The following is a 12,225-nucleotide window of genomic DNA, read 5'->3' as shown; positions in this document are numbered from 1 at the left end:
TTTCTATGAGGAACTACTGAACTCAATCACTTGCTGCCGTTACTCAACAGTTTTCTGTTGAGGTCTATCCTGTAGAGGTAGTTAAATTGGATCAGTGATCGATTTCTAGGTCCGTGGGCTTGATGAGAGAGGCGAGGGAGAGAATGGAGAACGAGAAACTGTCCTGGTGTCTAAATACTAGCTTGGTGCCAGCCGAGTTAGATGTCACGTTGGCTCCACCCAAGCGCCATGTTATTCCTTGTTAGCCAGCGAGTCACGTACAGGCTGTGACGATGAGCTGGGTTATGTCAGCATTATGCCTACGTCGCTGAACAAAGTGTCCAAAACGAGCACTAGTGTATTTTTTATTCCTACTCCCAGTCGCCGCCTGCATTTGTCTCTCGGTCAGGAACATGGAGGGGAGACGGCTTTCACGGCGGCAGTTACGCTCGCTACCGGACGCCGCGTCCTTCTCGCCGGAAGTCGCGGCCAGCCCGGGGCTCGTCGGCTCCGGCCAGTTGGGTCTCGGTCTCTCGGCGGCGTTCGAGACTCTGCCGCCGGTACCCTCTCTTCTCTTCCCCGACCACAAGGGCGGAGCTGGCTGCTGCCGCCGCGGCCTCGCCGGCGCGCGGGCGGGCATCTGCCGCGGCCTGGCGGGCTCGCGTGCAGCAGCGACGCCCATCTTTTCTTTCCTGTTGCTTTCTCTGTGAATCCAAAACAGATTCGTCCTCTTTCATCGATTAAGTCTTTTCCTCAACTGGATCAACACCTAGATCTAGGCTCCGGTACTATTGTTATAGGCTCCGGTACTATTGTTAGACTTAGGCCCTGTTTGAGATAGCTCTAGCTTTAGAAAATTTGGTAGAGTTGGTGGAACAAGTCATCAGGTGCTCTAGAAAATTGTGGAGCTGGAGTTGTAAGACTTTAGAATACATTTAGATAAGTCATTTTGTTTATTATTTAGTTTTAAAATATTTTTAAAAATATTTAAATTGATATTAGAGCCATCCCAAACACCCCCTACTAGGATCTCTAGGAGTAGATCAGTGGGGTAAAACTGTGTTCTATTAGTAATTTCGGTTCCTAGCTACTAGATCGAAACAATATTAGATTATTATCGTCATCGTCAGTAGGAAGCGTAGGTGTGTTGGAGGATGCAGATCCGGTCGTCATCAGGATCGTCGATGAAGACTGCACGAGGTTGGCGACGGTCGATGCAGCGAGGTTGGCGACGATCGGTGCAACGAGGTTGGCGACGACGAAGAACGACAGTGTCTTCCCGTCACTGGCTACACAACATCTCAGATCGGTGTTAGGGTTTGTCGGTGTGGAATGCGGCTCTAGCGAACTTTGTTATCTGAGTCGCCAACCCCCACCATTTTATTTATAGCGAAGAGTGATAGGGGCCCACCAACCATATAGGGTTGGACGCCCCCGATCAGGGCACGATCAAAGACCCAAGATGACTTAGGGCTCATCTTGGTGGAGATCAACCCAACACATGATGGTTTCTCTCCAATCGGACTGCATGTGAACTGTTATTTGAACAATGTCCTGGATTATCATCACAATCACAAGAGCATATGTTTAACACTTCGACATGTCTGTGAAATGTTCTTTGAACAAAGTCTTAGATCATCATCACAATCAAAGTAATAGCTTACATAAACCTCATGAACTTGATTGGATCTTAGAACTGTATGCACATGATCTAAAAATACTCTAACGACCACTCCTAACCTAAGACGATTGAAGCAACACATGAACCAAGATAGCCAAGAAGCATGCATCCTGATACCAACACACTACTTGTGTGGTAAACATAGAGTAAGCAAACAAAATCAATTGTGCTGGAACCGGAGGGTGAGCGAGCTAGAGCAGATGGCGTAGATGATGGTTCCTTCGATCGAACTCAGACGGTATAGTCCAACAACCCACCTATCCGCCCTCCGATATGAGGTAGAGTCCAATAACCTAGCACGTGAACCGTGAGGCCCACACAACGAGAAGCAGCAGAGTGAACGAATTGGGGAAGCAACCAAATTTTAACAAATTGAGAACTCGCGTATAGTAAAAGGACCTGATCAGTGTCACCGCCCATAGCGCTTGGGGGAGGCATCGAGGCCATCCACTTCCACCGGACGGGCAAGCTGCTCGAGGACGACAATAGAGGGGGCTCTCCACTGGGACGTGTGCGAAGTGCGAAGAGGAAGACATGCAAAGAGTGAAGACCGATGGATGGCCACCACGTGCTTGTTTGGCGTCAAGGGAAATGGAATGGATTGAAAGGAGGGAATTCCCTTGCTATTGTCTCTTTCTATTCAATTGGAATTTCCTTGCTATTCAAAATTGAATAGTAAGGGAATCCCCTCTCCCTCAGGTATTGTTTGGTTCATGAAATATAACATAAATGGTAATGGTAGCTATGTTTTCTGGTCGCTCGACCAGCTAGTCGAACTGGGGGACCGACCAGTCGACTAATCTCGATTAGTCGTCGACTAGGTCGACTAATCGATCTCTGGTCGACCTGGTCGTTTACTAGTCGTCCTGTTCATCCAGGAGACTAGGACCTATGTATATAGTATATACTATATAATATATACTATTATACTATATAGTATATAATTATATAACTATATAATATATATGAACTTCGTATACTATATTATGAAGGATAGGGTAAACATGACATGAATTCAGCAATACTGAAAACAGCAGAGAAACACTTACTAGTTACTAATACTACAAGTCCCAGATATCACACAACACACATTACCACCTAGTTACCTAAAGAAGATCTTCATCCAACTGAAATTCATCACCTGCAGCTCCAAACTCTGTATGTAATGTATCAAATGAATAAGGAATAGGATAAATGATGGATTACAAGTCTACACTCTACAGGAATAGCCGAATAGGATAGACTGATGGAGTACAAGAACAAAAATTTAGAAGTCCAGTCCAGAATGACACAACACATACAAGGATGAAGGATGAAGATTGAAGAACAGAACTACACAAAAGAATACCTCCAAAAGATGAACTCATGCCGATGAAAAATTCTAGATTTCTGGATCTGCGTGTGTCTGGATTGGAACCACGAGTGTCTGGACTCTGGACGAGAAATCTGGGTCGGTGAAGTCCGGAGCTTGGAACTGGATTTGCGCGTGTCTAGATTGGAACCGCGAGTGTACTGGTGAGGTGAAGTCTAGATTCTAGAACAAGAAGTCTAGGAGCCGGTAGGGAAATAGAGAAGAGAAGAAAAGGAAAGAGATTGAGAAGCCAGGAAAATAGAGATGTGAACTGTCGGTTTAGTAGAGAGTAGAGACGGCTGGCGTTCCATCTCCCTGTAGCTGGGCCGCCCGCCAAAAAAGCCCACGAAATCAAAAAATCTGGATCCTAAACCTAGTCGCGCAGAACCAGCTAATCGAGCGACTAATCGACCCTAATCGTCGACTAGTCGGACGACCAAGGCGATTAGGTGCTCTAATCGAGTCGGTTGTGCTAATCGAGCTCTGCTAACCGACTAGCCCGACTAATCGCGACTAATCGCGATTAGTCGGACGACTTGAAAACACAGAATGGTAATGGTAATGATTCACACTCGTTCCGGCAATAAGAAGTTTTAATAGGTCGATATCAATTTCTAGTGTGCTATCTGATTGCGGTTGGACTTAAACAGATATGATTTAACGTTATCAGTTACCCATTACGTTACAAATATGTGACCAAACGACACCAATATTTCTCCAGAATTGATGATCCACAGTGGGAAGATCTAAACCTACCGGCTAGACGTTTCCACACAAGAAATATTGAGTCCAAGCTTTGATTGAATGTCATGGAATGGGAGAAGGGTGGAACTCTAGAACGGAGCCTCGGTAGTGGTCAGAATAACACATCATTGCACATCATCTCAAGTTTAAAGAGTATGCAGACTATTGGTAAAATAAGACACTATGACGAGCACCATTCCTGAGCTAGTCCTTTAAGTGCCATTACAAGTGACAACAATATGGATTTGTTATCTCATGCAAAGATAATTGTTGCCTCAAACATAGGACTGTAGACGTTTTCATTTTCACTTATAGACCAGCACCTTGGGATGTTTCAAAAATAGGACTCACCGAACGCCAACAACATTCCTTGTTGGCTAACTACTTGTGCAATTTTACATGTGACCCTTTTGCCCCTCGTGAACTCACTTTCGTTTTCGATGGATGAAACCACCCAGTCCTGTTCATCCATTACTCTTCCACATCCTCACCAACCACGCTAAAACTGCAGCAGAAGCTGCCCAGACCAATCAAAGTTGTTGATCCATAGCTGCTGCTGACTCATACAAATTTGATACATAACTGTAGATTTCACATACAAATTTGCTAGATCGACCGAAGCTGCTGTGGGTGTTTCATGGACCTTCGATCCATGGGGATAGTTGTCTTCTCCGGCGAGGTTATACCCCTCTGCCGCAGGCTTGGTTCTAGGGTAGCAGCCCTAGGCGCTTGAGAGGGTCATTGCAAGAGAGAGAAATTGGTTTGATAATGATCTTGCTTGATTTATTCCCTGCTGCCATGCGGCTTATAAATAGCCCTATGGCTAACCAACTTCTCCTACAAACTCTCAACTAACTCCTACTTTCTTGGACTTATCTGCTGCTAACTAACTCTCCACAATTCTCTCATCTCAATCTTATTCTCTAGCCTTATCCCAGCTCATCTCAATCTTATTCTTTCCTTTCGTGCGGGTGCGGACTGCATGGTGGTGACCGTTCCCTGTGATGCCCATGACATCTCCCCCTCCCTTGAGGACCAGCTCGTCCTCGAGCTGCCATAGACTTACCTGACACGACTTAAGGTTAAGCCTTTTACATCTCGGCTTACCTTTATTATTTAAGACGAAAATACAAAATAATTGTGGAACTAAAATATAAATTTGAACTGCAGCTATGTCCTCCTGCCCTCCTGGATCCCAAGGAAAGAGCTGAACTGCGGATTTCACGTTGGATGAAAGGTGAAGGAGGAACCAGCCCGTTCTTATGTTGGGTCTGTCCAGCACCAAAGCAGTTGCCCGAATAAAGGAGACAACCCTCTTTGGCCGTGCAGGGGGGCTGCACACCCAGATCTCGACTTCTGCAGGGGGTTCAAAAGGTATAGACGAGACCTGGTGGTTGGACGCGCAGGCTGCGAGTTGGTGCAGCGATGAGCTGATCAGCAAGTGCAGCTTCCGCACCGCCCGCCTAACAAGGAAGCCGCGCACTGCGGCTTGCAGGCGCACCACGACCTGCTCATGTGATGACGGCCATGGGGTGGCCCTGGAGGCCACAACAAGGTGCTTCTCCCCACGAAGGGACTGTACCTGGCGGCGTGCCAGGAACCCTCGCGCTGCCGCACCGCTGCTTGGAGTTCCTTCTCTGTCTTCTCCTTGTAGCGGTGGAACATCACAACGATCTGATCCCACTTCTCTGCGAGACGGCCAAAACTTTCTTCGAGCCGAGTGAATGCTCTTGGAGTTAGAGATGGCGGGTGGGAGGGCGTTGCGGCGGTTAATGGCGCGGCGGCTGGTGGTGGTGAGGATAACCTGGAGCTGATACCAGGTGTCATGGACCTTCGGTCCATGGGGATAGCTGTCTTCTCCGGCGAGGTTATACCCCTCTGCCGCAGGCTTGGTTCTAGGGTAGCAGCCCTAGGCGCTTGAGAGGGTCATTGCAAGAGAGAGAGATTGGTTTAATAATGATCTTGCTTGATTTATTCCCTGCTGCCATGCAGCTTATAAATAGCCCTATGGCTAACCAACTTCTCCTACAAACTCTCAACTAACTCCTACTTTCTTGGACTTATCTGCTGCTAACTAACTCTCCACAATTCTCTCATCTCAATCTTATTCTCTAGCCTTATTCCAGCTCATCTCAATCTTATTCTTTCCTTTCGTGCGGGTGCGGACTGCATGGTGGTGACCGCTCCCTATGATGCCCATGACAGGGTGCTCGTCGGAGTCGTGGTGGCAGTATCCATGCCTCGAGGAGAGGTCGACATGGAGGGAGAAGGGATAGAGGAACTCGAAGTCGTGGCGACAATATCCAGCAGCTCCGGGAGAGAACTCGGTAGGGAAGGGACAAACTGGCAACGAGAGGACATGGCCTCGTTGGTTATCAGAGATCAAAGATGGTAGTCCTATTTTTGAAACATTCCAAGTTGCTGGTCTAGAAATGAAAACGACGACGTTCACAGTCCTATGTTTGAGAATAACTTTTTTGGTGGCCATCCACTAGTCTTCACTTTTTGCATGTCTTCCTCTTCACACTTCGCACCCATCCCAGTGGAAAGCCCCCCTCCATTGCCGTCCTCGAGCAGCTTCCTTGTCCGGCGGAAGCGGATGACCTCGATGTCTCCCCCAAGCGCTGCGGGCGACGACTCTGACCAGGTCCTTTTTCTATACGTGAGTTCTCAAGTCGTTAAAATTTGGTTGTTTCCCCAATTCGTTCACTCGGCTGCTTCTCGCCGTGTGGGCCTCACAGTTCGCGTGCTGGGTTATTTGACTCTACCTCATATCGAAGGGTGGATAGGTGGGTTGTTGGACTATACCGTCTGAGTCCGATCGGAGGAACCACCATCTGCTCCATCTACTCTAGCTCGCTCACCTTTTGGTTCCAGCACAATTGATTTTTGTTTGCTTGCTCTACGTTTACCACACGAGTGGTGTGTTGGTATCAGGATGCATGCTTCTTGGCTATCTTGGTTCATGTGTTGCTTCAATTGTCCTAGGTTAGGAGTGATCGTTAGTGTAATGCTGGCGTCAGTATTTTTAGGTCTTGTGCATACAGTTCTAAGATCCAATCAAGTTCATGAGGTTTTCGGAAGCTGTTACTTGTGATTATGATGATGATCCAGGACTTTGTTCAAATAACAGTTCACAGACATTTCGAAGTGTTGAATATATGCTCGATCTGTATCTTTTCTGCCTTTTGTATTGCAAAATTGTGCTCAACTCAACTTGCTGTAGAAACCATTTGATGGTTGCTTAAACCAGAACTGTTTTTTTGCATATCATCTATTTTACAGATTTTGGTAGAAGTGAATGGCTTTACAAGGACACTGATTTTGAATAGGCCAAAGCAGTTAAATGCACTCTCCTCGACCATGGTATGTTAAGAGTTCACTAGTATTACCCAGAATTACTTTTAGTAGTGATTGCAGGATGATTGTTCTTTCGTGTGCAGATTATGGGACTCTTGAGGTGTTTCACTGCTTATGAGAAAGACGATGGAGTTAAATTGTTGATTATGAAGGTATCTGATGTCAATCAGTCGTCTCTATTGTCGTTGATGTGGTTTAACTTGGATATTAGATGTCTCTTTCTTGTTTTCTAATCATTTAATTTGAGGTCACCCTTTTGAATCTTCCGGTGCCATCTATTAGTGTGCATTTGTTGCAGTAGAAATTATCAGGTAGGAAGGCAGTGATTTGGAACATGAGTTACAAGCATCATTCTCAAAATCAACAAAATAGAGTTTGAGCTTACAAAAGGGAACTGTATTTGTCAATGTAACTGCTTGTATTGTGTTGATTTCTCTTCACTTCATAGAATACCTTCACACTTGCTAAAACATCACTTGATGTGGAGGCTGGGATGTTACTATTCCATTATCTGAAAAACTTGCTACAGAGCTTACTTCAACTCGCTTTTTTTTCCATTCAGTTTAGTTTGTTTCTAATTTCCTCCTTATAGCTCTATTTGATTGATATGATAATTACTATCGTGTCATTGCTTTGATGCCTTCTATTGTTCTTATTGTTTGTCATTGTATTCAATCATAACTTGTTTTTAGGGTAAAGGAAGAGCATTTTGTGCTGGAGGTGATGTTGCTGCAGTTGTTCGATCTATACATAAAGGTACATACATCTTTACCTTGTCTCTGTAGTATCTAATGTTCAAATCTGATTTCTTACATATTCTTTGTCCTCTTCTGTCACGTGACTTAATACCCATGTTACACGTAGCATATGGGCCTCCCTTTGTTCTTCATTGTTTGTTGACTCTGCTATGTGTTTAATTCTTAAATCAGACAGCTGGAAATATGGTGCTGATTTCTTCCGAAATGAATTTTTGTTGAATTACATAATTGCAACTTATACCAAACCTCAGGTGAGCTTCATCCCTTCATTGTGGTTAGTCGTAGTTATTCACTTTTGTGTTTGTTGCCCCTAAAGGCTAAACAATTTAACTGTAGGTTTCTCTTCTTAGTGGAATCGTCATGGGTGGAGGTGCTGGCGTTTCTTTACATGGAAGGTTTAGAGTTGCCACTGATAACACGGTATATGCTATAGACTGAAATCAAGTGCAATTTACTAAGGCTGTTACTTTTTACTTATCAATTCAAGATGGACTGTAGTTGGGAAGCACATAAAACTGTGTGTTATGATGCAGCTTGGGATCTTCTTTCTTAAGTACTGCTTAATGTTGTCCCATGCTGGGAATTCTAGGTGCACTCTTTTTTTTAATATGTGCTAGTATTGCATGACAGTGCAAAAATGTTGCATAGTTCTAGAAGCTAGCTTTCTTGTCGGGTAAACATGGCAGGTGTACTGCCTTTCAATATATTTGTCAGGACAAGTCATATATAAAACTTGAAAATACAGAAGTAACAACATTTGAACAAAACACACCCATATTGCTGCTTTAGGATTGAACATCAATGCATCCACATGCTAGATTTGTGTCATTACCTATCACTTCTCACTGCGATTTGTGATGGATATTGGGCGAGAAAGTTTTTGAGAATAGGTTTCAGTTATGGACTTATGGTAGGAGCTACCCTTTTATGAGCTTGTTGGTGCTAGTAGTTCTACTCATTTGGAATATGGAGAATCTTTCTTGTTGATATATTGGAAATTCAGGATAGTTTCAAGTGCCAAAATCTATATCATTTACATTTTGACTTCGTGCAGGTTTTTGCAATGCCAGAAACAGCTCTGGGTCTCTTTCCAGATATAGGGGCCTCATATTTTCTGTCTCGGCTTCCTGGATTCTATGGTTATCTTATATGTCTCTTCTTTTTCTTTATATTCAGTCGAATTACATGTTGCGATGTCATTTCCATCTATACAGTATTGTTGGATATTATTCAGTCCTGAAATATCACGCATCTTCAAATTTTCCTTTGAAGTTTTCCAAATACCGTCTACTTGATTGAATTTTAGCAATAGTGCTTCATGCACAATAGTGATTGTGGAGATAAATCATATAGGTTGTGGAGATATAATCATATATAGAAATGAGAGTGACCAAATGTAGGTTCACTTATGACTTATATTAGTTGTAATGCGTGAAGGCAGCTTCTTAGTTGATGGCAAAGGTATCTTAGGAGATACTGTTCACTAAACTGTTTTCATGTTCTTTTCTCCAGGAGAGTATGTTGGTCTTGCTGGTGCCAGATTGGATGGTGGGGAAATGCTTGCATGTGGTCTGGCAACTCATTTTGTCCAGTCAAATGTAGGTTCACTTTTATAACTTTTTTTGACTATATGCATCGCCAAACAACCTTTTCTATACATCTTTGGAACAAAAACCAATCAATATAGCTGTCACCTTTTGCTTTCAGTTGTGATGTTTTCTGTCACATCTTTGGTTGTTATTGTTTAGAACATGCTGCACAAATTCTGACCATATTGTTATTGCATGCTTTCAATTTTTGTTGTCCTACATTGTTCAGGTTGTGTATGTGCTAGTCTAATAACTCCTAGTAAATACTCTGTTCCTCAGAGTCTGCTATCGCTGGAAGAATCACTTAAAAAGGTGGATACTTCCAATGCTTTTGCAGTGTGTGGTATCATCGATCAATTTGCTCAACAACCATCACTGAAAGAAAGCAGCTCTTTGAATAGGTAACAATGTTTATGATTGGATGGCTGAAACATGCTTTTGTTCATAATTTTGCTAATTCATTCTCTGGCACTCCCCAGGTTGGAAATCATCAACAAATGCTTTTCCAAAAGGACAGTCGAAGAAATTATATCCGCTCTTGTGAGTTTGTTACAGCTAACTGCAGCGTTTTATGGGTTCACCTGTTCTATCCTGCAAAATTAATATCTATTATGTTAGGAAGTAGAGGCCTCAAATTCGGCAGATGAATGGGTTGCTACAACAATCCAGTCCTTGAAGAAGGCTTCTCCTACCAGTCTGAAAATCTCTCTGAGATCGGTATCCCTCAGAAAACACATCATATCTATACTATTATTCTACCGTCTCAGTTGTCTGCAAGGATACAGTTGTTTCATTGTTTGTTCTCTTAACTCGGATTTCAGATAAGAGAAGGGAGGACACAAACTGTTGGGGAGTGCTTGCAGCGGGAATATAGAATGGTCTGCCATGTCATGCGTGGTGACTTCAGCAGAGACTTCTTTGAGGTAAATAGCAACACCTTCGACACTGTTATTTTAATGCAGGCTCTCTATATCATTGTGGCAAGGTCGTCTCTATGCCTAACGTCCGATTCCTGTTGCAGGGATGCAGGGCTATATTGCTGGATAAAGACCGAAACCCAAAGGTCTGGACAATTTTCTATTTAGCACATTGATCGGTATCTGGTGCTGGCTGGCATCTTAATTGTCTTAGATTAACTTTGTATCTTTTGTGGGGGTACTTGCAGTGGATGCCTCCAAGGTTGGAACAAGTGCATGACGAGGCTGTTGAACAGTATTTCTCCAGAATTGATGATCCACAGTGGGAAGACTTGAACCTACCTGCTAGACGCTCCCACGGAAGAAATATCGAGTCCAAGCTTTGATCGAAGGTCATGGGAGAAAGGTGGAACTCTGGAACGGAGCCTTGGTAGTGGTCAGAATAACACATTATTGCACATCATCTCAAGTTTGAAGAGTCTGCAGACTATTGATAAAATAAACATGAATGTGCCATATAGGTCAACTTATATCACAGAAAGAAACTCTTTGCTGTTTATACGTGGAGACTGGAGTCATATGCATTTTTAAATAATTATAAGTAATAAAATCGAAAAAGAAATCGTTGGAAAGACTTTTCTTGGAGTCAGACCCTACTTGATGGTGATAATCGATGAGCTTTCTACACGACCAATTGTTAGATGAACGCGTAGGGCTGTGGAGCTGGCCCATGTACGGCCCAAGCCTGAAGCTAGCACTCCTAGTCCCAGGTTCCTGCTGGCAAAGACAGGTTGACAAGTCATACCGTGAACCAAATAGCTAATCTTATACAGGGCTATCATTTTCTCGGTTGCTTTTAACCGCTCCCCTTTTCACAGCACTGCAGCCAGCACTAGTACTAGTAGCATTGTAAAGTAGAGCCACTGACAGAAGACAACTATTGCCTTTTAAGAAGACAACTATTGCCTTTCAAATAGAGCTCCAACGACGTCTAGCTACTTTTGGGCTATAAAAGGGACATCTAAGTACATGGAACAGTACACCAAACACTTCTTGAACATCCTAAGACGTCGAGATTTTGCATTCACACATCTGATTCATTGTGATAGAGATTCGAGCATTTTTCTGAGTTATAACTCCGTTGTGCTGCTTTTGTGTGCTCGTTCTTATCTTTTGTGCGTGTTGGTGCTGCAACTCTCGCTCTTGTGTGTGTTACTTTTCTCTCCTCACTCTTGTATTCATTCGAGATCATTTTGTGTAAGGCGTGAGAGACTCTAAAGTGTGGAGATTCCTCACAAAGGGATATACTTGAGATAAAGAGAACCGTGGTATTCAAGTTGATCTTTGGATAACTTGAAAGGGGTTGAGTGCAACTCTCGTCCGTTGGGACGCCACAACGTGAAAGTAGGCAAGTATTCTACTTGGCCGAACCACGGGATAAAATTGTTGTGTCACTTGTCTTCTTCTTGTGTGATTCTCTCTACCTCTATTCACTTCACTTACATAATTGCTCTAAGTTTAATACTTACTTTATGAAGAGCAATTAAGTGAAGAAGTTTACTCCGCTAGCACTTCTCTCTCGAACTTGGTTTTTGAAAGGGAAATGGCTCAACCATTTCCTATAATCGATTTTGATGTTTGACGACCATCACAAACCTTATGGACTAACTAGTTTACCTAGTTGATTTTTTCTCAGGTGCATAGATTTCATATGCACAAATCAGACTTGCACCAGCTTGTGGTGCACCAGACCGTTCGGTGTGCATCGGACAGTGTCCGGTGCCTAGGCTAGAGCGCCAAACGAATAGATCGCTCTCGGAAAAACGTAGAGCTCCACGGCTAAAAT

The 12,225-nt window shown here is 43.6% G+C and overlaps 1 protein-coding gene across 1 annotated transcript; it reads left to right on the top strand.

Moving 5' to 3' along the window:
• The first annotated feature begins 346 nt into the window (after positions 1-346).
• On the top strand, positions 347-11,011 carry LOC100283686 (CHY1). Its single transcript, NM_001156587.1, is given in 14 exon segments — positions 347-539; positions 7,041-7,121; positions 7,199-7,267; positions 7,808-7,871; positions 8,045-8,124; positions 8,210-8,293; positions 8,928-9,012; positions 9,386-9,471; positions 9,742-9,863; positions 9,942-10,002; positions 10,081-10,179; positions 10,284-10,385; positions 10,484-10,525; positions 10,628-11,011. Coding segments are annotated over 14 exon segments (1,260 nt in total). The 5' UTR covers positions 347-392; the 3' UTR covers positions 10,766-11,011.
• The last annotated feature ends 1,214 nt before the right edge of the window (positions 11,012-12,225 follow it).

Source organism: Zea mays, chromosome 7 (genome assembly GCF_902167145.1).
Source record: "Zea mays cultivar B73 chromosome 7, Zm-B73-REFERENCE-NAM-5.0, whole genome shotgun sequence".
In the NCBI taxonomy this organism is placed as follows: domain Eukaryota; kingdom Viridiplantae; phylum Streptophyta; class Magnoliopsida; order Poales; family Poaceae; genus Zea; species Zea mays.
Note: the sequence above shows the minus strand (reverse complement) of the source record. Positions and strands in the feature narration are given on the sequence as shown.